At 43.8% G+C, this 25,250-nt stretch overlaps 1 protein-coding gene across 7 annotated transcripts in view; it reads left to right on the forward strand.

Moving 5' to 3' along the window:
• Positions 1 to 25,250, forward strand: part of LOC141110647 (cell adhesion molecule CEACAM10-like) — a 124,992-nt gene that overhangs the window by 63,957 nt on the left and 35,785 nt on the right. Inside the window, exons 5-6 of one of the 7 annotated variants that reach the window (XM_073602121.1) lie at positions 4,315 to 4,428; positions 18,223 to 20,377. The exons of 1 other annotated variant lie outside the window; for it this stretch is intronic. In XM_073602121.1, coding sequence (XP_073458222.1) covers positions 4,315 to 4,428; positions 18,223 to 18,227 — 119 coding nt within the window. In that variant the 3' untranslated portion in view covers positions 18,228 to 20,377. Of the gene's footprint in view, positions 1 to 4,293; positions 4,429 to 6,634; positions 11,909 to 18,222; positions 20,378 to 25,250 lie in introns of those variants that run through there. 5 more of the 7 variants (XM_073602119.1, XM_073602118.1, XM_073602117.1 and 2 more) reach the window with 5 other exon arrangements.

A 25,250-nucleotide genomic window follows, 5' to 3' on the forward strand; every position in this document is an offset into this window, starting at 1 on the left:
ACTCATTGATGTGATACGGACACCCTTTGGGTCCATAAATCAGCAGTCTGGCCTTACCATGGTCATAACGATACTTGGCGTTTTACTATGGATGTTTTTACAGATTTTATAACCTACATATAGAATAACATTTTAAGACCATGTATTGTATTAACCACTTCAGCCCCGGAAGATTTGACTGCTGAATGACCAGGCCATTTTTTGCGATTCCGCACTGCGACGCTTTAACTGACAATTGCGCGGTCGTGCGGCGCTGTACCCAAACAAAATTGACGTCCTTTTTTCCCCCCACAAATAGAGGTTTCTTGTGGTGGTATTTGATCACCTCTGCAATTTTTTTTTTTTTTGCGCTATAAATATAAAAAGAACGACAATTTTGGAAAAAAAAAAAAAGCAATATTTTTTACTTTTTGCTATAATAAATATCCCCCAAAAATATAAAAATATAAAAATATAAATATAAAAAAAACACATTTTTTCCTCAGTTTAGGCTGATATGTTTAGTTTTGGATAGGGTTGAGAGGGATTATAACCCCTGTCAGACTTTATTGCTGTGTCCCCATTAAGGAGATTCACTCCCTCTCCCATTTTCATTGAAAGTGAATGTAACAAACAGGACAAAGTCACACATTTTGGATTGTCTCCAGGACAGTAATAGAGGAGAAATCTTCAGATGGGGATATTAGTTCTAGTGACCTGGGGAACCCCAAGGCATTTCCTTAATTTGCAAAATTTTCTTCTCACTTCCTGTTTTGGTATGAGATAGGAAGTGAAGTTAAATCTCCCCAATGGGACACAGATGGTGGGGGGGGGGGGACTTGCCAGGGGTTATAACTTCCCCCACCCCACCCCTTACTCTATCCAGAAAAAAATAAAAAGTTTTGCCTGTAATTGTACTTTAACCACTTCCCGCCCGTCCTATAGCAGATTGACGGCCGGGCGGTGGTTCAGTTATCCTGACTGGGCATCACATGACGTCCAGCAGGATAACATGCCACCACGTGCCCATGGGGGCGCGCATTGCGGCGATCGGTGGAGCAGTGTGTCAGTCTGACACACCGCTCCACCGATCTTGCTAAACAGCCTCCAGCGGAGGCTCTTTACCACGTGATCAGCCATGTCCAATCACGGCTGATCACGATGTCCATAGGAAGAGCCGCTGAACTGCTTTTCCTCACTCACGTCTGACAGACGCGAGTAGAGGAGAGCCGATCGGCGGCTCTCCTGACAGGGGGGGTCTGTGCTGACTGTTTATCAGCGCAGCCCCCCTCAGATGACCAAACTGGACCACCAGGGACGTCACTAGGACCACCAGGGAAGCGGGCAACATGTGGATGGCCAGGTATGTACCCCATGGCCATCCACATGTGCCCACAAATGGGCACTGATTGGCACCATTGTATTTCAGTGATGCCCAGCAATGCCACCTATTAGTGTCATCAGTGTCCATCGGTGCCACCTGTCAGTGCCCACCTATCAGTACCCATCAGTGCCACCCATAAGTACCCATCAATGCCACCTACGACTGCCCATCAGTGCTGCCTATGAGTGCCCATCGTCAGTGCCACCTCATCGGTGCCCATCAGTGCCTCCGTATCAGTGCCCGTCATTGAAGAAGAAAACAAACTTATTTACAAAAAATTTTAACAGAAACAAAGAAACTTGTTTTTTCTCAAAATTTTCGGTCTTTTGTTATTTGTTGCGCAAAAAATTAAAACCACAGGGGTGATCAAATACCACCAAAAGAAAGCTCTATTTGTGGGAACAAAATGATAAAAAAATTTGTTTGGGTGCAGCGTTGCATGACCGCGCAATTGTCATTCAAATTGCGACAGCGCTAAAAGCTGAAAATTGGCCTGGGCGGGAAGGTGTCTAAGTGCCTGGTATTGAAGTGGTTAAAAAAAAAAACATTTTAATGAATTAGCCAACTTATAGACTTGCAATGTGGGAAGGTGTAATAAAGCACAACCATTATGTAGCACTACATGAGTATGTAATGAGCATATAAGGCTACCCCCATGTATATGTACTGTATAAGTGCAACCTATACATACATACATACATACATACATACATGTTGGTAGTTTTACAAGTTCTGCAGAGCATTGCTGTGACTTGTATTATTAGGCTCCATTCACACCAATGCATTTTTCATGCTTTTTGCAGAAACGCAGGACATTATTGTTAATATGGGGTCCTATGGACACACATCAACGCATTTTTGTGCCTCTGCATTTTTGGGTTCTATAGACTTCAATGGAGAAGCTGCAGAGAAGCATGTAGTGCGTTTTTACCGCGGTTTTGCCGCAATTTGCGGTTTTTAAATATGCCCAACAACAAATTTGCCAAAACAAAAAAAAAAAAAAAGCATAAAAAGCACAAAACAAAAAAAAAAAAAAAATGCAAAAAGCACTGCAAAAACGCTCAAAAGCAAACTGCATAGGTGTGAATGGAGCCTTACAGGCAATGGAGGATAATATATAATTGCAGACAGATCTGCACTGAGATGTTGGGCCCTCCCTGAACCAGGTCAGTATTCTAGTGAGGCGACGTTTGTCATCACTACATTAATCATGTATTGGGTAGTTATTGCATGTATTGCTGTCTTTGGAGCATGACAGAAGGGTTTTTTTTAGCAGATAAGCAGCTGCAGACATACTTTTATCAGTGTAAAGCACATTGATGTGATCAGGCTGAGGACACTCACAAGACAGGCACGTATATACCCTCATAAATGTAAATGCACCAGGACACGTTTTGTATTTATTTCAGGAATTTATATAACCCCGACATTTTACGCAGTGCTTTACATATTGTATGCAGCCCACCTCCAAAGTAACCACTGGCTTTGATGGTCACATTTCCCCAACACACACAGCCAGGCAAATAAGCAGTCTAGGGGTGTCTTTTGTATTTTTATTGCTGGGTAGAACTTGGATATATTTGGGGAAACGCATGGGATTCCCCCCAAAAAAACTGAAATGGCTAAAGACACTTCTCACTTTTCTGTCAGAGGCCACCCACAAAGCTCACTACTTGCTGGGAGAACTGCACACAGTCTCTGGGGTACAGGGTCATCAATTGCTCTGATATCCACCAGGCATTCTTCGGTGAGGGAGATACAGACTCACAACACCACAGGACCAATAGGTATCCTCCAGTGAGCTTCTCCAGTCCGTAAGAAAGAAACCCCAGGCTTTAGATAATAGCCCTCCCAGCTTAGACTATAGTTGAGACCTTGTTGACCTCCAAGCAGCATCTCCAGCAGACTGCCCAGAGGAGCAGAGCCCCTTTGATGGAGGGCAGGGCTGACCCCAGCAGTCTGTGAAACACTGAGCAGGCTAAAACAATCAACCCTTGCTGCACTGATTAAAGAGGAGCCAAACTAAATTTACCTAGCAACCTACACTAACCAGGATGGTGCTACAGGTACATTCACATCAGTGCCTTTCATCTAGGACAGGGGTCTCCAAACTTTTTGAGCAAAGGGCCAGTTTACTGTCCTTCAGGCTTCAGGGGTGCCAGACAGTGGCCAGTGGGAGCAGAAAATGCCTCGACATCAGTGGATGAAAACGATGCCCCATCATTGGTGTCAGTTGGAGGAGTAGCTCCCCAAGGGCCAGATAAAGACAAAGCAAAGGGCCACATCCAAAGAGTTTGGAGACCACTGCCTTAGATTGCAAAGTAGGGCCCTTTGCTTGTCTTTATCCGGCTTTTGGGTCACTATTCTGCCAACTAACACCAACAATGGAGCGCCACGTCTCCCACTGAAACCAGTAATTGGACACTCTTCCTACCCTAATACCAAACGTGTTTATATGTTTATTCCCACTGATGCCAGGAAAATGTACACTGCCGCTGGCCACTGTCCAGCCCCCCCTGCAGTCTGAACAATAAACTGGCCCTTTGTTTAAAACTTTTGGGAGGTCTCTCTCTCACATGCAAGCAAATACATATTAAGACCAATTTAGACAGGAGTCAATTAGTAGCATGGCTTTAGAATGTGGGAGGAAAAAAAGAGCAGCAGCATGCACAGGGGAAACATGCAAACTCCATGCAGATAGTGTCCTGACCTATTGTCATATTTGCCCAGGGAGCATTGCACGCCATACTTGGACACATTATTAGCCAATTATCAACTGCACCCCTTTTCTTTGCACTATGTTAATTTGTGGTATTGTATCTATATAGAAAGACATATTACATATATATATATATATACATACATACACGCGCACACACACACACACACACACATACATATACACACTTTTATTTATTTTCTATTTTTAGACTTGGTTACTGTACCCACAGAGCATCGTCCTCGTTTGCATGGTGGAGTGATAGCTGGCATTGTAATAGCTGCTGTAGCAGTGGTTACAGGTGCAATTGCTGGAGGCGTATATGCATTTAAGTCTAAAGAATCAGGTGAGTAGTAGCATTCTCAATTTTGATTCCATGTTTATGTTTAATAAGGACATGCAGGTAAAGCCTGATAGCCTATGGGCATCTGCATTGTTTGGGGGGTCCTATACAGGGTGAAGGACTGGGGAATGTTTTCTGATGTGGGGAGTCAGGCAGATGATTGACCACTCTGGGGAGACCTTTGGATGTGACTGGTAAAAAAGAAAAAAAAAATGGTACAATTAAAGGCTATAAATTGGGACTCTCTCCTCATCTCCCCTTCCCTCCCAATGGTTGTGGACAGAAACGTTTGGCCATGCTAAGTTTTTGTGTTTATATGGGCAACTACTATCAGGTATGCCTGAGGGTGGCCATCACGCCAGCCCTACTTTCTCTATGACCACCTACAGTATCTCACAAAAGTGAGTACACCCCTCACATTTTTGTAAATATTTTATTATATCTTTTCATGTGACAACAGTGAAGAAATGACACTTTGTTATACAAGCTGTACACTCAATGGTTTACATTGTAGCAGTGTAAATTTGCTGTCCCCTCAAAATAACCTAACACACAGCCATTAATGTCTAAACAGCTGGCAACAAAAGTGAGTACACCCCTAAGTGAAAAAGTCCAAATTGGGCCCAATTAGTAATTTTCCCTCCCCGGTGTCATGTGACTTATTGTTGCTCTACATAAAGATGGCCTAGGCTATAAGAAGATTACCAAGACCCTGAAACTGAGCTGCAGCATGATGACCAAGACCATACAACAGTTTAACAGGAGAGGTTCCACTCAGAACAGACCGCGCCATGGTCGATCAAAGAAGTTGAGTGCAGTGCTCCACGTCATATCCAGAGGTTGTCTTTGGGAAATAGACGTATGAGTGCTGCCAGCATTGCTGCAGAGGTTGTAGGGGTGGGGGGTCAGCCTGTCAGTGCTCAGAACATACGCCGCACACTGCATCAAATTCGTTTGCATGGCTGTAGTCCCAGAAGGACTAATTCTAACTTCTAATGATGATGCACAAGTAAGCCCGCAAACAGTTTGCTGAAGACAAGCAGCCTACACTGGAACCATGTCCTGTGGTCTGATGAGACCAAGATAAACTTATTTGGTTCAGATGGTGTCAAGCGTGTGTGGCGGCAACCAGGTGAGGAGTACAAAGATAAGTGTGTCTTTCCTACAGTCAAGCATGGTAGTGGGAGTGTCATGGTCTGGGGCTGCATGAGTGCTGCAGACACTGGGGAGTTACAGTTCATTGAGGGAACCATGAAAGCCAACGTGCAATGTGACATATTGAAGCAGAGCATGATCCCCTCCATTCGCAGACTGGGCCGCAAGGCAGTATTCCAACATAACAACGATCCCAAACACACCTCCAAGACAACCACTGCCTTGCTAAAGAAGCTGAGGGTAAAGGTGATGGACTGGCCAACCATGTCTCCAGACCTAAACCCTATTGAGCATCTGTGGGGCATCCTCAAATGGGAGGTTAAGGCAGTGCTGGAAAATAATGGTGGCCACACAAAATATTGACACTTTGGGCCCAATTTGGACATTTTCACTTAGGGGTGTACTCACTTTATTGTTGCCAGCAGTTTAGACATTAATGGCTGTGTGTTGAGTTATTTTGAGGGGATGCAAATTGACACTGTTACAATGTAAAGTAGTGAGTGTACAGCTTGTATAACAAAGTGTCATTTCTTCAGTGTTGTCACATGAAAAGATATAATCAAATATTTACAAAAAATGTGAGGGGTGTACTCACTTTTGTGAGATACTGTAGATGTCACACTTAAACACTTTACCTAGCAGTGGCGTCCCTTTTATCTTGGGTGGCGGCAAGGACTGCCCGATCACATGACCACTGCGACTGACGGTCACAGTGGTCACTAGATCAGGAGCCAGTTCTGCCATCCCCTGATCATTACTAGTGACTGGGAGCCATCTATGACAGCTTGACCACTATGATGAGAGCATGCTCACTGAGCTCTCAGTACAGAAACCTATGTCGTCCATGGCTATATATGTGTGGTATATGTACGCATTAAAATGCCCCCTACACTTTCAGATGGTGCTGATTATCATATACACTATAATACAGAGGGAGAACTTTTTAATATTTGGGAATCTTATGAAAATCATGTATGAGAGTAACTTTGTATTACAGTTCATTTTCTAACCAGCTTGTAGTATTAACAGTAGATTTTCCAATTTTGCATCACAGGTCCTCTTTAACCAAGAATATTAGAAGGCGCGTGCTCCTGTACAGCAGTGAACTAATGCTGCACCGGTCCGAATACACTATGCGCGCTTGTACAAAACCATTACGAGTTAAGACGTGAAGAGAGGGAGAAAAGTGCACCTGTCATTTACCAGCAAACATGGGATGTCAAACTGGTGGCCATCCAGCTATTGCGGAACTAGAACTCCAATCATGCCTCTGCCTAAGGGAGTCCTGCTTGTAACTGTCGAACTTGCACTGCTTCATGGGACTTGTAGTTTCGCAACAGCTGGAGGGCTGCCAGTTTGACACCCAAGAAGGATAGGGAAGACTGTTAGATGGATTAAGGGATGGAGTTATAATGATACAGGACACCATCACTGCATCCATCTTCCTGCAGCTAGATCTAGTTCTGATGTATCTTTCACTCATCAGCCTTTTGCTGTACTTGGATGTTATATAGGCACATCTTGTGAATATCTATGAATCCATTACAGGAACCTTTCAGTAGGTGTCCATATAAGTCTGTTGCCCCTTCCCTCACCACTACTTGCATGCATGTTATCTTGACACATCTAAGAGGGTTAGATGTCACTTGTAGTAGTAATTTTCGAAGTTAGGGCTATTTCACATAGAACAGACAGCTGCCAGAGAGGTAAACCGCAACGGCAAGCCCGCCGAATGCAAAACATTCAGACAAATGGGGAAGCACTGCAAATGCCCCACAACTGGGTGCATTGCTGTGCGTTTGTCTGCAAAAATGGGGTTAAAACAGGCAGTGAGGAAACGTCACATCTAGGGCTGCAACTAACGATTATTTTGATAATCGATTAGTTGGTCGATTATTGTTTCGATTAATCGGTTAATAACCTTAAAAAAAAAAAAAAAAAAAGTGTGGTGTATAATTTAGTTAATATGTAAAGTTTAAAAAAAAAAAAAGCAATTTATTCTTAAATCTCTCTATGCAGTGGTAAATATAAACAACCAGCTATATGGTTAAGAGCCCATTCACACAGGGACGACTTGTCAGGCGACCTAGTCGCCTGACAAGTCGCCTCCCGTTCTGTGCTATGGATCCGTTCTAAGGGGAGCGACACAAGTCGCTCCGACTTAGAAAAAGGTTCCTGTACGACTTCGGGGGCGACTTGCATAGACTTCTATACAGAAGTCGTTTTGCAAGTCGCCCGGGCAGTCGTGTGCAGGTCGCCTCACCCGTGTTGCGCCTGTGTGAATGGGGTCTAAGGAGCAAAATATTGAATCCACTCTGAGAATAACAAACAGAAGAGATATACTGTATATACACTATTAGAAGAGAAATACAGTTTTTTGGCCAATTTGTTGTTGGGCAGATTAAAAAATACAAATTGCTGCAAAAACGCATTACATGCTTTTCTGCAGCTTCTCCATTGAAGTATATTAAACCAAAAAAGCACCGTTTTGCGTTTAAAAAAAAAAAAGTCCTTGACCCTTTCCAAATACACAGCGGATGAAAAAAAGCATAGATGTGAACGTGTCCCATAGGAGACCATGTAAATGAACTGTAGTGAGTTTCTGCAAAAAGCACCAAAAAACCACAAAGATGTGAACCAGGTCTAAGACGTTTAGTAACATAATGGAATTAACAAAAAAATAAAATGAGCCCTATAGTACAAAAAAAGCAAATAATCGCTACTGTAAGGGGTTCATTTTTTTACTGTAGAACTGTGAAAGTAATATTTACAGTAGCGATTATTTGCTCTTTTTGTACTATAAAAGGGCTAATTTTATTATTTTTAACCCCATTATGTTACTGGCCGATTAATCGATTATGAAATTAATTGATTACTATTTTCATAATCGATTAATCGATTAGTTGTTTCAGCCCTAGTCACATCGCTTTCTCACCGCCTGTCAGTAGCCTCTGAAGCATGATCCGGGTGGGATCATTGGAGGCACATGTCTAAATCTACCCTTATACTAAAGCTGGCCATACACCTATAGATTATCTGCAGATTTTTTATGGTTAGATGGAAAAAGTGGGAGATTCCTCCATCCACACAGTTTAGCGAACATGGAGAAATCTGTTGCACTTTTTCCATCTAACCATAGAAAATCTGCAGATAATCTATAGGTGTATGGCCAGCTTTAGAATAGCCTACACAATTTCTCACACTAAATGAATTTCCTGGACACACTGCTTACCACACCTTCATTTGTAGGCACCATGAGAATTGTAAGTAATGCACAAAGTTTGGGTGTTAGCTAATCCTGACCCCCTAAATTCAGGGGTCAAAATTAAGTAATGCACAAAGTTCGGGTGTCAGGATTACCAAACTGGTTATCCTAACCTGATCCAGATTTCTCAGTTTGGTAATCATGACCCCTTAACTTTGAGAGTTTATGGGTCAGGATTACCTAACACAGATTTCAGGGGTCAGGAATAAGTGTTGTACAGACTTCAGGGGTCAGGATTAAGTATCGAACAGACTTCAGGAATCAGAAGTAACATACAGCCTTCAGCGGTCAGATGTAAGTAACGTACAGACTTCAGGGGTCAGTAGTAAGTAATGAACAGAGTTTAGTGGTCAAGGTTAAGTAGCACTTTGACAGTGGATGCAAGGGACACCAGCAACAATCTGTGAGGTACTCACTCCTATCCTGACCCCCCTGCACTCAAACTTCTTCTCCCTCACCTGTCTCTATCTTGATCATCCATAAATTCATCCACTGGAGCCGGGCACTATAAAGTAACCATTGCAGTGCACAGTCTTCAACTGAAGTTGCACTGCTCAAGAGTCAGTCCTAGCTGGGGTAGTCTGTGCATGGCAACAAGTGCGGCTTGAGCTACCTGCACAGCTATCCAAATTTCCATTAGTGCTTGTACAATGCAACTTCAGTTGGAGCCTGCCCACTGCAGGGGTTACTATACAGGCCTGGTTCTAGGGGACAAATCTAGGGATGCCCATTTCATGGGGACAGACTCCTCATAAGTGGGACTGTACACAGGGACAAATGATAACCTTGGCCTACACCCCTTCTATGCTGCATTATGTTTACTACAAATTGACAGGTGCTGTTTAAAGAAGAACTTCAGACAAGACACAACATTCAGTAATCATCATATTACAGGAAAAACTGGTTATTCATTTCTGAGTAATGTGTTTAGAAATACCAGTTTTAATATTTACTCAGTTATACCAAAACCATTATTTGCCAAAAGAATAATATATTTTCTGAAAATAGCATATGTTGTGCCAGATTTAACCCAGTGATTTGATCTTAAAGTGCCCCCACCAAAGATCCCTGGTAAATGCAGCTCTGCAAACTGATCCGAACACATCTTTGAGCCATATGTTAAATAAAAGATTTATGGTTACTTACTTTTACTTTAATCAAACTTCCTGGTCTATTGGGGCACTTGTGAAGTAGCCTTCCTGGGGAGCAGCTGTGAGACACTGGTGACAGTCTTCCAGGGGGACAGCTGTGAGGCACTGGTGACAGTCTTCCAGGGAGACAGCTGTGAGGCACTGGTGACAGTCTTCCAGGGGGACAGCTGTGAGGCACTGGTGACATAGTCTTCCAGGGAGACAGCTGTGAGGCACTGGTGACATAGTCTTCCAGGGAGACAGCTGTGAGGCACTGGTGACATAGTCTTCCAGGGGGACAGCTGTGAGGCACTGGTGACATAGTCTTCCAGGGAGACAGCTGTGAGGCACTGGTGACATAGTCTTCCAGGGAGACAGCTGTGAGGCACTGGTGACATAGTCTTCCAGGGGGACAGCTGTGAGGCACTGATGACATAGTCTTCCAGGGGGACAGCTGTGAGGCACTGGTGACATAGTCTTCCAGGGTGACAGCTGTGAGGCACTAGTGACATGTCCAAAGTCTCACTGCTGCTTCCCTGAGAAGGCTACATCACCAGTGCCTCACTACTGCTCCCTGGGAAGACTACTTCACTAGTGCTTCACAATTTTCCCCTGGCAAGGCTACATCACCAGTGCCTCACTACTGCCCCCTGGGAAGGCTACATCACCAGTGCCTCACTACTGCCCCCTGGGAAGGCTACATCACCAGTGCCTCATTACTGCCCCCTGGGAAGGCTACATCACCAGTGCCTCACTACTGCCCCCTGGGAAGGCTACATCACCAGTGCCTCACTACTGCCCCCTGGGAAGGCTACATCACCAGTGCCTCACTACTGCCCAACGGGAAGGCTATATCACCAGTGCTTTCCAGGGAGAAGGCACTGTGGATTTCACCTGTAAACTGCAAGATCATGTGAGTTTCTGCAAGATCTTGGGCTCAAAGCGTGTGTTTTTTGTTTTGTTTTTTTACATTCATAAACAGCACCAGATCTTGTACAGTGCAAGCATGAGATCCCTCTCTGGTATAATCAGTGGGCCATCAGCTAAATGCAGAAGAAGAAGCTGGCCACCTACTACTACTGGTCTACTTTTTAAAATGGTGGAACGGTAGGAGGAGGGGAAGAGGAGCTTAGCATGTGGCAACAAGAGGCAAAAATTATACTTTGATGTGTTTATTCTGCTATAATAAGGCCTCATTCACATGGGCAGCTGGAGGGAGCAGGAGGAGAGTAAAAACAAGCAGTTGTGCCACTGTTTTATTGCCCGTTCCATCCACCTATCCAAAAGAGAAGCATCAAAATGTATACCCCATGTCGTGTTCAGTGGGCAGCACCACTGCCAAATGTAACCCATCCAAGTGGGTGGTGCTGCATTGTAACCACAATGCAATTGTGTGTAAGGTGAGTGGTTGTGGTGCAGTAGTGATAATTTTTAAGGGTTAAAAGAGGCAGTAAGGAATCGCCTCCCAGTCCCCTGTCAACTGACTTCTTAAAGGTGAACCACCACAAATTGCTTATCAGATAGAGGTAGAAGCTGGGGGGTGTCTATTTTAATGTTCTGTGAAGCTTTGGAATGTTAGAAGGAATTGCAGGATGTGTTCTTCATCAGTGGACATAGAACAATGCACTCTCTCAGCTACAAGTGCCTTAAATAAAATGTTTCCCCTCACATAACTAATATGTGACCTCCAACAATTTGTTATTACAAACACTAAACATTAATGGGAGATATCCATACATTTATTTGTCTTGTCCGGAGTTGTCCTTTAAATGTCCCAGCTCAGCTGTGTAGTCAGGAATTCTGCACAAAATGCATGATGGGGTATTTGGGTAAAGTACAAGCAAAGCCCAACTGACTAAAATTGAATTTGCAAAAGCATTCTGTATCAAGAACAATTACGATGTGTGTTTTTTTTAATAAAATATTGTTTTCACCTTGTTTTCATCCTTTGTTGCAAATCAAAACTACTGGTTTCCTACAGCCACTTCCTACCTACGTGCACACATCATTTCTCAGAGTAGGCTCCCCAATGGTGGCAACAGTGGAACATCATGCCTCTGCAATACACAATGGCATGAACGCTTGTAGTCTCCCTTGGGAGAGTGTATGACAGGGTGACAACACAAGTGAAGAAATGGGAGTCGGACTGAGTGTTGTCACCCTATAGCAGGATGTGCCTGCACAAGAAGGTTCGAGGTAGGACCACCAGGTATTATTTTAATGTCCGCTGTAAATGTAAAAATAATGAAGATGACCTCTAAAATCCACATTAACATGTTAAAGCTTATATAAAATTGTTATGGGTTTGTTGAACCCCCCCTTAAATCACCCAGTCAAATATGAAAGCAAAAATCCTTTTTTTTTTTTTTGCCCCTGCGCATGATTGGAAATTATTTGCAAAGTGAATTTTCACCACATTCACTAAGCTAAGTGAAAATTCACTTTGAACCTGATTTACTAAACAAGAAGCACATGTTGATTTTCAGTGAGTCATGATGCCAAACATACTGAAAAATAGATATTAAGTTTACATTCACTTTCATCTTTGAATTTGGTTCTGCTTTAAAGCTACCATTCAGGCTGTTGGTCAATTACACCCTCTCCCTAGTCCAAAGTTGGACTTTGAAATGAACCTGTCCCCAGGAAAAATTACTGGAATTGTCATCTTGGAAAAATAGGATTTTTTATAACAGCTTACCTGTAAAATCCTTTTCTTTCGATGGACATCACGGGACACAGAGCCTCAGCAATTACTGATGGGTTATATAGGTATCACTAGGTGATTGGACACTGGCACACCCTACCAGGAAGTTCAACCCCCTATATAATCCCTCCCCCTTGCAGGGATACCTCAGTTTTGTAGCCAAGCAATATAGTGTATTAGAAGAGGGGCGGGACCTCTGTGTCCCGTGATGTCCATCGAAAGAAAAGGATTTTACAGGTAAGCTGTTATAAAAAATCCTATTTTCTTTCTCGAACATCACGGGACACAGAGCCTCAGTAATTACTGATGGGATGTCCCAGAGCAATGCTATCTGAGGAGGGGGAACCACAACCAAGTAGGGTGCAATCAGACCTGAGGACCCTGTACCGCTGCCTGCAGCACACTACGCCCAAAGGCGATATCCTCATGCCTTCTCACATCCACCTGATAGAATCTGGTGAATGTATGGACTGAAGACCAGGTTGCTGCCTTGCAGATCTGAGCCATAGGGGCCCGGTGATGCACTGCCCAAGAAGCACCAATCGGCCTTGTGGAATGTGCCCTGATCTGAAATGGAGGAATCTTCTGTTTCAAACCGTAAGCTTGAATAATCAATAGTCGAATCCATTTAGAAATGGTAGCTTTTGACGCTGCTTGTCCTCTACTGGGACCCTCTGGCAGCACGAACAAAACATCCGTTTTGCGAATCTGAGCCGTTGCTTCCAGATAGGCCTTAACTGCTCTTACTACATCCAACGAATGTAGTGATCTTTCTTCCGGAGAACAGGGATTTGGAAAAAAGGAAGGTAGAACAATGTCTTGGTTTAGATGAAAATCTGAAACCACCTTCGGTAAAAAAACCTAGGATGAGGGCGCAGTACCACCCTATCCTTGTGTACAATCAAATAAGGCTCTTTACAGGAAAGAGCTGCTAATTTTGATACTCTTCTAGCAGAAGAGATGGCTACCAGAAAAATCAACTTTCTTGTCAGCAAGACCAAAGGAATCTGACGTATTGGTTCAAAGCAGTGATCTTTGCCCGAGGTAGAAATACTTTCTCCTGGCTTGTATCTATGATCAGACCCAAATACTCCAGTCTTCTTACTGGTTTTATTAAAGATTTTTCTAGGTTGAGGATCCAACTTGGTGTTCCAGATACTTGACTGTGGTCCTCAAGTTCCCGTTCAAGGAGGCACCGACCAGTCTATCAGGAGCAGGAGACTACTGTCCAAATTGATTCCATGCAGAAGGATTGAATCCTTAGGAATCGGTTCAGATCCCTTAAATCCAGAATGGGTCTGACATCCCCATTTGGTTTTTGGACCGTAAAAAGGTTGGAATAGAAGCCCAATCCCTGGTCCTTTGCGGGAACCATCATAATGACCTCCTGCGACAAAAGTCGCTCTAACGCTAGAAGGAGCGACTGCTTTTTCTCTGGATCTCTGGGGACACTTGACCTGAGGAAACGAGGAGAGGGAAATTCCTGAAACTCCAGCTTGTACCCTAAGGTTACTGTGGAGATTACCCATCTGTCCTGGAAATCCTCCTTCCAGAGCCCTGAGAACTGTCGCAGTCTTCCCCCCACACGAGCGAGCGGGGGCGCCCCCTCATGTAGAGGTCTTAGTGTTTTGCCTAGTAGGCTTCTTCCCCCAGGACTTCTTTTGTCCCTGGGGTTGACTCTTGTTTCTTGACCCAGACGGAGAAGGCTGAAGCCCCAGGCGCTGAGGGAAAGAGTCCGTTTGAAAGAGGGACGCTTACTCTTCTTCTTTACAGGTAAGAGAGTGCTTTTCCCACAAGAGATTCTCTTGATATAGTTATCCAAGTCCTCTCCAAACAACCTTTCCCCACGAAATGGAAAACCAGCCAGCAGCTTCTTACATGGTGCTTCGACTTACCAATTTTTCAACCATGGGATTCTACGTATATGCACTAACCCAAGCGACAGACGGGAGGTTTGCATGATAGAATCTCTGATGGCGTCAACAACATAACATAAGGCCGCTGGAAGGTTAGCCAACCCCTGGGCCTGCTGTTCAGGTAAAACTTTGATGACCTGCTTAACATGGTCTCTTAAGTATTGACAGACTCCAATCGCTGCTACTGCAGGATGAGCCACTGAACCTGCTAAGGAGAAAACATCCTTCAATAGGGATTCCATCTTGTTATCCACAGGATCCCTGAGCGTCTGAGCATTGTCTACAGGACAAGTCAGACTATTTTTTATGGAGGAAATGGCAGCATCAATGGCAGGTATTCCCCACATTTTAATAAACTTTTCTTCCATAGGATAAAGTGTTGAAAACTTTTTTGGCGGAAAAAAACGTTTATCTCGGTGATCCCACTCAGAATAAAGGAGCTTTTCAAGTAAATTATGAACAGGAAAAGCATGTGCTATTTGAGGAGGTTTCAGTGACCCTAAAGAAGAAGAGGGTTCTTTAACTGATTCAGATATTGGCAACTTAAATGTGGAGCGGACCAATCCAGTAAGGATCTGCACTAAGACTAAGGTCCCTCTCCACCTGATTCCTCCGAAGAGGAATCATCCGTCCCATCCTGATCCTCTGAAAGGGATTCCTTTATCCCAGAGCTCCTCTGCCTGAGGGTCTTGGGGAAACAGAGGAAGGCCTAGTGCGTTTTCTTCCACTGAGTGAAGATGTAATCACGGCCATTAATCTTTCCTCTAAACCATTAATGGTTGAGGAAAAAACCTCCTGTGTAATGTATACAGGGGCTGAAGTGCCAGAAGCAGGTGTAGCCCCTGACCCCAACGGCTCTCTCCGGCTAACCGTCCCTGGCCCCTCAGGGGGGGGGGGGATGCTGCAGACAGGGGGTCCTCTGAACCCGAACGAGATCCCCTAGAGTCTCTGGTTCTTGGGGTGTTTGAACCTCTTCTACCCATATAGTGCAAAGCAACAAGGTGGAGGTATCAAAAAATGAACACCGACTGCTGAGCGATGTAGTCTGGCTTAAAGCCTTGCTACCAAATGCCCAGTCTGGTGTTACCTTAGTAAATGCTGCCTAGGAGAATGCCTGTGTCCCACCTTACATGCGACCGTCAGCTCTGTGTCCCTCCAGAAGGCTCAGTGCACCTGTAATCAGTGCCTTTAATAGCCTGCAGCCGGCCCCGTGGGCGTCTGAGCACGCTGTGCTGACGCCCCCGCCCCCCCTTCATTTTTCGAAAACCGCGTGCTTCCAGCGCGAGCCGACCTTCCGAAATCAGCATGGAGGGAAGGCTGGGGGAGGGGGAGGAAGGAGAGAGGCCGGTAGAGATGGGGCCTGCGCGATGGCAAAAATGGCGGCGGCGGTGAAATTGCAGTGTATAACTGCCTCACAACCCACCTGCGGCCTCCCCCTAGTCTGGGGGGAGATATCCCTAAGGAGAGCCCCCCATCCCATCCTACCTGAGCCGGCCGGAGGAGCTTGTGCAGTGTGGAAACACTTGAGACAGACATCAGCATGAGAAGGTATGTGCTCTTGGCAGCCCCCGGTGGCGACAATAGGCATAGCATGCATTTACCTTAAAGGAGAAACCTACTAGAATTAAAAAATTCTGTGGAATCTCCCCTACCTTATCCAGCCGCAGGGTTCTGTTGCACAGACCCAATCTTCGCCTCTCACGGTGGGCTCCGTTTGAAAAAACCTTCAGAGACCGGGGCCCCCTACTAATAGGGGGATCCACAGTTCTGGCCTGTAAAGCACCCGGCCAGAAATAAGGAAAGAAAACCATTTTCTGATATGTGGGGTCCAGCTCTCTAAAAAGAGAAGCGTTACAGGTAAAACCTCGTTTCTTCGGACACGAGGCCCGGGTACCATCCAATTCGGCCATGAAAGACACTTTGAATGGATCCGGTTCGCCTGGCTTGCCCCAGTATAGAATATAGAATAATCCCTTTGGAGCTCAGCACAGGACATCTTTACACGTCCATCACCTAAGACACTGGCGTAAAAACTGAGGTATCCCTGCAAGGGGGAGGGATTATATAGGGGGTTGAACTTTCTGGTAGGGTGTGCCAGTGTCCAATCACCTAGTGATACCTATATAACCCATCAGTAATTACTGAGGCTCTGTGTCCCATGATGTTCGAGAAAGAAAGTGGAAAGATTGCGCTGGACCCGTAGGTTTTTTTTTTTCTGGTATTATCAAAAAGTATTAATGTTGGTGTAAATTATCTGGTTCCTGGGCAGGTGGCTTCTACACCCCAGAGGGTCTCCTTGGTTTGTGGTGTAATGTAAGAAGGGTTGAAGTTAAAGCGCCACACCACTGCTAAGTGGTACAGATGCAACTTGATTCCATTAAAGGTCAGGGGTATAATTCAAGAAATAGCCAACGTGTTTTGGGAGTCTAAGCTCCTCCTTCATCAGGTCTTTACTGGCAACAAAATGAACAAACTACTAGTGAACTGGACCTACAATGGTACTTATTCCAGTGTGAGTTGAAAGCACAGGCCTAATCAGCAGCTTGTTTAGCTATTTCTTGAATTGTACCCCTGACCTTTAATGGAATAAAGTTGCATCTGGACCTCTTAGCAGTGGTGTGGCTCTTTATTTTCAACACTTCTTACAACATGGAATACAAGGTTACTTTGAGGTCACTGAACCCAGGCCACATGTGATGAGCTACTCAGCAAGAAGATTGTCTGACAAGGGTCTCCCATTGCCTCAGGGATCTCAGTGCCAAAGCAAAGATAATGCCTATGTTTTGGGTGTGCCCAGGTTGGAGATCTACCCAACAGAACAAAATACTTCTCCTAAATAAAGTAACATGCAGAAGAGCCTGCACTAATGTATAGGTGTTAGCTTGTCAAGTTTTTATTTTAATTCATATTTACTTGACAGGATGAGCTTGGGTTCAGTCTAAACCCATATTTGATTGCACCCAGTAGGAAGCTGTTATTCTCAGTCCAATCCACTGGGGCCAGAGCATTACCCATCCTGAAGCTGTACACACACAAATACACAAAGGGTCTGGAAAGCTCATGACATCATTGACCTACTGTGGCCATGTGGCCACCCCCAGCTGCATGTACACAAAGGGGGGGGGGGGGGACGACTCTAGTGACCACATTGCTTTAATTTAACACCGTTGACTTAATATGGTCATTACGGGTCAACACCATTGACCTATTATGGCCATGTGGCCATATTAGGTCAAAGATGTCACAAGCATTCCTGCCCCTTTGGGAATGTCCTGGCTGCAGCAGAATGAGCCTCCACTTACAGCTTCCCTCCAGGTTTGGAACCAGCCCAAGCTCATCCATAACCATCATTGTGATAATATCACTATCCAATGAGCAGAAAGGTGCAAAACCAAACCAGGATATCCTGAGGCTGAGCTGAATAAAAAATCCTTTGGTTCCCATATAGAGTGTATTTTAATTGCTTGTCTGAAGTTCAACTTTGGCTTCCATGCTGCCCATTTCTTGAATTTAATGAGAGAGATCCAAATAACCCTTTCAAGCCATGTATAAGGTAAGCCTGCCTATCCTCTTAGCGGTTGATTGATTGCAACAGATTTGGAATGATTCTTTCTTCTGTCTTTCTAGGTTAATGATTGGGTGACTTTTGAGGGTCAGAGGTGGAAATCCTATCCAAAGCATTAATTACAGAGAAGCTTACTGGGTCTTCCACTTTTCTAAGCATAACTCTATAATGGAGATCTGAGTACATCAAACTTTCAATCAAGCTGCGTTTGACAATAACAATGTCACCTGACTCTGGATGGGCAGATTTACTAAGAAACCAAACATCTCTCTCATTTTTCACAGCGTGAATGGTCTTTAAATGTTCAATATTAATGGATCAATCTGCCCTAATCTGATATTTAATTGGCAGGCTAAGCCACCAGCTAATGAATTTGGGAACGTAATTAGTAAGATCTCTTAAAAAAAATCCAACAGTAAGGCTGGGTTCACACTGGTACGACACGACTGTTGTACGACTGTCATCCTACTTTGCACTGCGACATCGGTCCTACTTCCATCCGACTTGAATGAACAAGATAAGATTTTGCTCCGACTTTGGGATTATTTTGATTGGTCAAAGGACCAGTCAGACTATCTCAGTGTGACATAAATTCCTTTTACTGCTGCTGTATTCACCATGTCGGATGTCACAAGTCGGATGGTTAGGACAAGGACCCGACTTCAATGAAATTCACTGGGCTGAAGTAGGACCAAAGTAGTGCAGGAATCTTTTTCAAAGTCGGACCAGTTAAGGGAATCATTGATTTACACACGTCATGTGACGTGCTCCCAAAGTCGGAGCGTTTGCTGTACATAAGTGTGAACCCAGCCTGAGGCCGGGTTCACACTGGTACCACACGACTGTTGTACGACTAACATCCTACTTTGCCCTGCTACATCGGTCCTACTTCCATCCGACTCGAATGAACAAAATAAGATTTTGGTCCGATTTTGAGATGGTACGACTTGATTTTTGACCAATTAAAACCTAGGGGTGCACCGAATGGGTTTTTTGGTGCCGAAAATGAAAGATACACTAGGCCGAAACCGATACCGAAAATGACCAATACTGAAACTTATTTTTAAAAAAATATTTTTATACAGGAGATGGTCAGAGACTGCGGACATGGTACAGGAGATGGTCAGAGACTGCGGCCATGGTACAGGAGATGGTCAGAGACTGGGGACATGGTACAGGAGATGGTCAGAGACTGGGGACATGGTACAGGAGATGGTCAGAGACTGCAGCCTCACCAGTGCCCGTCAGGTGCAGCCAGCCTGTGTCCTCAGTAGTGCAGCCAGCCTGTGCAGGGGAAGAGAGAGGAGAGCCGCCGCCTAGTTGATTACAGCGCCGGGAACATCACAGCTTTCATTTAAATAGCTGTGTGTTCCCCGCCATGCGCTGTCACATACAGCCCCTCCCTGTCGAATCCTGGGATGGGTGATCTGTCTATCAAAGTTCCCTGGACAACTAGTCGGCGATGGCTCTCCTCTCTTCTGCGCTATAGGACACCCCTGTGATGGGTGGCACCAGGGGCGGGGGCGGAGCCTTGCCCAGGCCCGCCCCATTTTCCGGCTCCATTATCGGGCATTCTTCTTATTCGGCAAATGGCCAAAAAGGCCATTTTCGGCCGATATGTTTCCGCGGGGCCTGAAATTTCGGTGCATTAAAACAATCCCAGTTTGAAATAAATTCCTTTTACTGCTGCTGTATACACCATGTCGGATGTCAAAAGTAGGATGGTTAGGACAAGGATCCTACTTTGATCCTACTTCAGCTCATTGAATATCATTGAAGTAGGATCAAAGTCGGACCAAAGTAGTGCAGGGAGCATTTTCAAAGTCGGACAGACTTGTGTCCTTCCATATAAGACGGCTCCCATAGGGAATCATTGATTTACACACGTCATGCAACATGAGCTCCCAAAGTCGGAGCATTTGTCGTACCAGTATGAACCCAGCCTCAGGCTCGGTTGTAATGCCAGCAGCTATTGGGTGGAGTTGAAAATTCAAATGCAGAGATCTTGCCTCGAAAGTCCCTAAAAGATGGTTGGTTAAATTTCCTACCATTTTCCTAATGACATTTACTCCAAATTAAAATATCAGTTATTGATAGATTGATCGATTCTTCAAAGGGCCACTAAACCTAAGGCACAATTTGCCTTATATAAAAAAACTGAACAATATTCAAAATTACAAAATAAAAAGAATTTGAAAAAAAAAAAAAAATCACAAAGTGAAAATATCTATGCACTTGTGCTTACGTTTTTAATTCAAGGTTAAAGATGTCAAGTTCAAACATAATGCTTTAAACTGTCCAGATTATTTAAGCGAATTACTGGACAGGGAGTCAGTGTCATGCAGTAAAACATACATCCTTATAATTTACTGCGGTTAATCACTTTTTGGAATTTATCATTTTTGGCCCTTTGAAATTTACATATATGCATGTCAAGGTGAAGGCAGATCAAAATGTGCATGTAAATATTCTTTAAGACATTTCTTGAAAGGATTCAATGAGAACTGCAGGTGTTGTCCATAGCAAACAGCGTGCGATTGTCATATTTGTGCAGATTATCATACAGAAGCAAGCAGCTGCATGCTACGGGCAACAATTTGTCAGCTAAGGTGGTCTATTTATGAAAAATGTACTATGTGGATGTCTCAAGCACTTGCACAGCCGTCATGAATAATCCCTGTAATTTGCCTAATATGTTTATTTTCTATGATTGTTAGTTTTATCCAGTGACCACAGTGTGATATTTTCCTGAAATGCTTCAATTGGGACAAATCCACAATTATGGCCACTAGATGGAGCTGACTATCATAGGAAATAAACATATTAGGCAGATTATGGGGATATTTGTCATGGCTGTGTGAATACTAGACATTTTGCAAATGTAAATTTTTAAAAAATATGGGCCCTTAACTGTACTGGTATTCAAATGTCAGTATTCTTGCTGGGATAAATCTAATGGGGTTTTTAGATAAAAGGGAAGAAAACAGAAGTAATTACCTGCTGATCCAGCTTTCTTCCAGTGATGTTCACATTGGTGACTAGCTCCCTTTTAAGTACCAATCACATTACTTAATACCTAGAAGAAAAAACTGGAACCCTTTGGTTGGTCTTTATTTACTCATCCCAGCAAGACTGTTGCTATTTCTTTATGTTAATAGTTAATGTTAGAGCTACATTCATTCTGAACCTGTTTTCAAAATCATGTCTGTATGTGTGTTGTTATGACCTTTCCTAGTTTTTATTCTTTACTTTTCTCTATTGCTAGCTTAAAGAGGAGTTCCACCCGGGGTCCAGTAAAAAAAAAAAAATTAAAAGTCAGCAGCTACAAATACTGCAGCTGCTGACTTTTAATTGAACACTTACCTGTCCCAGGGTCCAGCGATGCGGGAGATCGAAGCCCCGCTCGTCTCCCCCTCCGTTCAGCGGCACCAGCATTGCAACTGTGGGCGCCGGGCTGTGGCTTCACAGCCTGGCACCCACTGCGCATGCGCGAGTGGCGCCGCGCGCTGTGATTGGCCGCTCAGTCACCTGGGACCTGTAATGGGTCCCAGATGATTGACAGGAGGGAGGGAACAGAGCCGAGTCCTTCCTGTGCCAAGGGGGAAGTGATGTCACCAGCCCAGGCACTGGAAGAGGCAGACTACGAGGGACCACCTAGCAACAGGCATTTAGAAGTAAAAAAAAAAAAATATCCAAATGTTTTTTTGTATTTTCTTTTTTTAATTTTTCATGTAGTTTTTTTTTTTTGGGTGGAACCCCACTTTAATATATGAGCGCAGAAACTTTTTGACGAACATCCGTGTGTTATAAGTTATTCAGCCCTCTTTCTTATCTATCATATTTATCTACTGTGGCAAGTGGGTATGCTCTTCTTTTAAATATACTTAAGTATTTTCCTGAATTTCTGAAAATTCAACTATCCATTGCTTAGCATTTTTTATAGTAAACTATAATATGGCAAATTTGGCAAACTTTTTTTAGGTTTAGCTTTTTTTGTTAAGGCTGAGTGGTAAAAAAAAAAATCATCACTATATCTGCCCCTTTTGAACCTCCCCTATAAAATGCAGACAACACCAAGGTAGAGATTTAGCGGTAGAGCTACAGGGGGCATTTTTTTGGTAGCTTTATTGCGCTACTAAAATTGTTGGTTGTCTCTAAGAATTCACTCAGACTAGGCATGGATGCCTTGTACTGTGCTCGATTACGATTGTCCCCACTCCCCCTGCTGGCCTATGTTCACAATGCACTAGGCTTCAGCATGCTTATGTCATATCCATGCCCGAATTCATCTCTTCTAGTGGGCCAGGGCAAGGCAGGCTGAGCTGTGTCCGAGCATGATATGGAGCGACCGTGCTAGTCCAGCCCTTCTAAACTTTTTCAACACAGAAGAACCCTTTAAATAACTTTCCAGTCCCAGGGAACCCCTGCTGAAGATTATTATATTTATAACTCATGGTACATTAGTGTGATGGTCATTGGAAAGAATACTCCTTACACTTGTGGTCATTGGGAAAAATTACCCCCTTACAGATAACTAAAAAGAGCAATGGTGTCAGTGGGAACTTATGTGAGAGGCAGAAATTGCTCATTGCTCAGGAAACCCCTAGCAACCTCTGGAGGAACCCTAGGATTCCATGGAACCCTGGTTGAGAAACCCTGGACTTTGGGGATCAAATGTGCTTAGGCATGATATGGATTCCCTAGTGTGGGAATGCCCTAAAGATTGGTACACACTAATTGTTTTGTTTTTTTTTTCCTTCAACCGCACATGCTAAACAAATAAAAACTGAAGATCTCAGGAGGAGCCTGCTGTACTAATTATGCAATGTTAGTACAGCGATCTCCTCTGCTGAGCTATTGTGTTCTGACAGGGAGGTGGCCCCCCCTGCCAAAACGCATTGGTCAGCACTCTCAGAGCTTGGTTGAGAGAGCTTATCATATGCAGATCAGCAGACCTTTTTCAGTTATGCCCTTTTGACAGAAGTCAGCCAAACGGACGGCTTCTGTCGGACTGGCTACCATACACACGGGTCGAATGTTGGCCGGTTTCTATTGAACCGGTCAATGCCACCCAATATTTGGTCCATGTGTAATACGCTTTAGAGTAACATTAATAGCTAAACAAATGGAACAAATTGCTTCCTATGGCCTAAGTTGCATTAGTAGAGCCTAGCAGCTATTACCTGCACACAGTTGGACTATTGTGCAATCATGTTCTATTCAGCATATGCTCTTTATTCGCCTTTCTATAGAAGGAGGGAATATCTCATTCTCAAGCAGACTATACACAGTGCAAGCTGACTGACAAATCTTATTTAGATCTACCAACACAACTCTGTAGTACAAGTTCTCACCTGGACCTTGCGTTGTATGGACTGTATGTATAGTTGAGCCATAGTTGCGCTCCAACTGCATAGCTTTGGTAAATTTAAGGGATTGTACAGTCAGATTTTAACATGTATTACCAGCTTCAGATCATTCAGACCTTCTCAGCCGTTCTTCACTTTTCCACGGGGTCACTACTTTCTCTACTACATCTTGGGCCACATACCTTTGACAGGACAAATTAAGTTGGCTTTACTTTCCACAAGTAGAAAGGTAGCCAACATCGATTGATAATTTGATCTTGGAAAGCTGGCAAGGTTTAACAACTGTTAGATGACAGAGTCTTTTTTTAAAGTTAGCCCAAACAGAAAATGTGAAAGCATCTATTCATTTCTAAAAACGTGGTTATGGCAAGGTTTCTCAACCAGAGGTCCTCCAGAGGTTGCTAGGGGTTCCTCAAGCAATAAGCAATTCCTAACTCTCAGATGAGTAACTACTGACACCAATGATCTTTTTAGCTATCTGTAAGGGGGGGGGGGAATTCTGCCCAAAGACCACAAATATAAGGAGCATTCTTCCTTGTGACCATCACACTAATGTGATGTGAGCTGTAAACATAATAATTATTGGCAGGGGTCATTGGCCAAAAGGTCCCTCCATGTTCAAAAAAAAAGGTTGAGAAAGGCTGTGTTATTTACTTACAATCCCCCCTCCCCACACACCTTTCCTCTTTAAAGAACCCATTAAAAAAAACGATCAAAAGTCTTAGACATTGCTTGTGTCTCAGCCTGTGCTAGCTTTAGAAATACATTTCCAAACTCTATAATGTATTTTTTGTTGTCGGTATGGTGATGGGCACTGTGGTATTGTTGTAGGTGTTCACGCTGTGCTTCTTAGTAAATCTGCCTTTTGATACTAAATTGTATTTTTTCTATATATATCGTTGAGTTAAAAGGCATTTCATACCCAGGGAATATAATATTTTTTTTAGTGTTCTTTTTATGTTGTTTTTATTTCTAACCGTTAATTGCACAAATGTTTTAAATAGGGGATGCTAACCCTTATCCAATTTTTTTGGGGGGGGGTAATTTCTTATAGAACTGATATTTATAGTTTAGTGGAGTCTTTAGGGAAGAACTACCATCCACCCACCTTCTTGAATGTCTTGTGGATTGTTACTGATCCATTGAAAAGAATCTGGAGGCACTCATAGGCTTAATCAGAGTGGGGGCATGTCCTGTGGAAACCCTGCTAGGAGGTTTCACATGAAGTTCCTGGCTAGACCTAATCTCCAGGAATAAAACTTAAAACCGAGAAATTGGATTTTGCTTAAAGTGAACCTGTGCTTTGCTAATACAGGTAGAGCAGTGGTTCTCAACTCAGAACCCACCAACAGGCCAGGTTTGCAAGATAACTGAAATGCATCACAGGTGATATCATTTGCTGCTCAGTGATTGCAGTATTCTAGTCTGCATCTCCCCAAGGTAAAACTTAAAATCTGGCCTGTTAGTGGGACAGTTGAGAACCACAGGGGTAGAGTAACAGGTTTGCTTAAAGCTGAACTCTGGGATATAAATAAAAAAGCAATGGCATCTCCTTCCGCAATGCAATGGATAAATGCTCATTTTTGTCTAGGGGTGGAGGAATAAGCTGTATTACTTACCTTATTCCTCACTCCCTAGTAGCCAGTTCTCTGCTCTTCTCTTCGATTCTCTGGAATGGGGCGAGCGCTTGCTGTCCTCACATACAATGAAAGGATACTGGT

The sequence above is a fragment of the Aquarana catesbeiana genome, linkage group LG10 (assembly GCF_042186555.1).
Source record: "Aquarana catesbeiana isolate 2022-GZ linkage group LG10, ASM4218655v1, whole genome shotgun sequence".
In the NCBI taxonomy this organism is placed as follows: domain Eukaryota; kingdom Metazoa; phylum Chordata; class Amphibia; order Anura; family Ranidae; genus Aquarana; species Aquarana catesbeiana.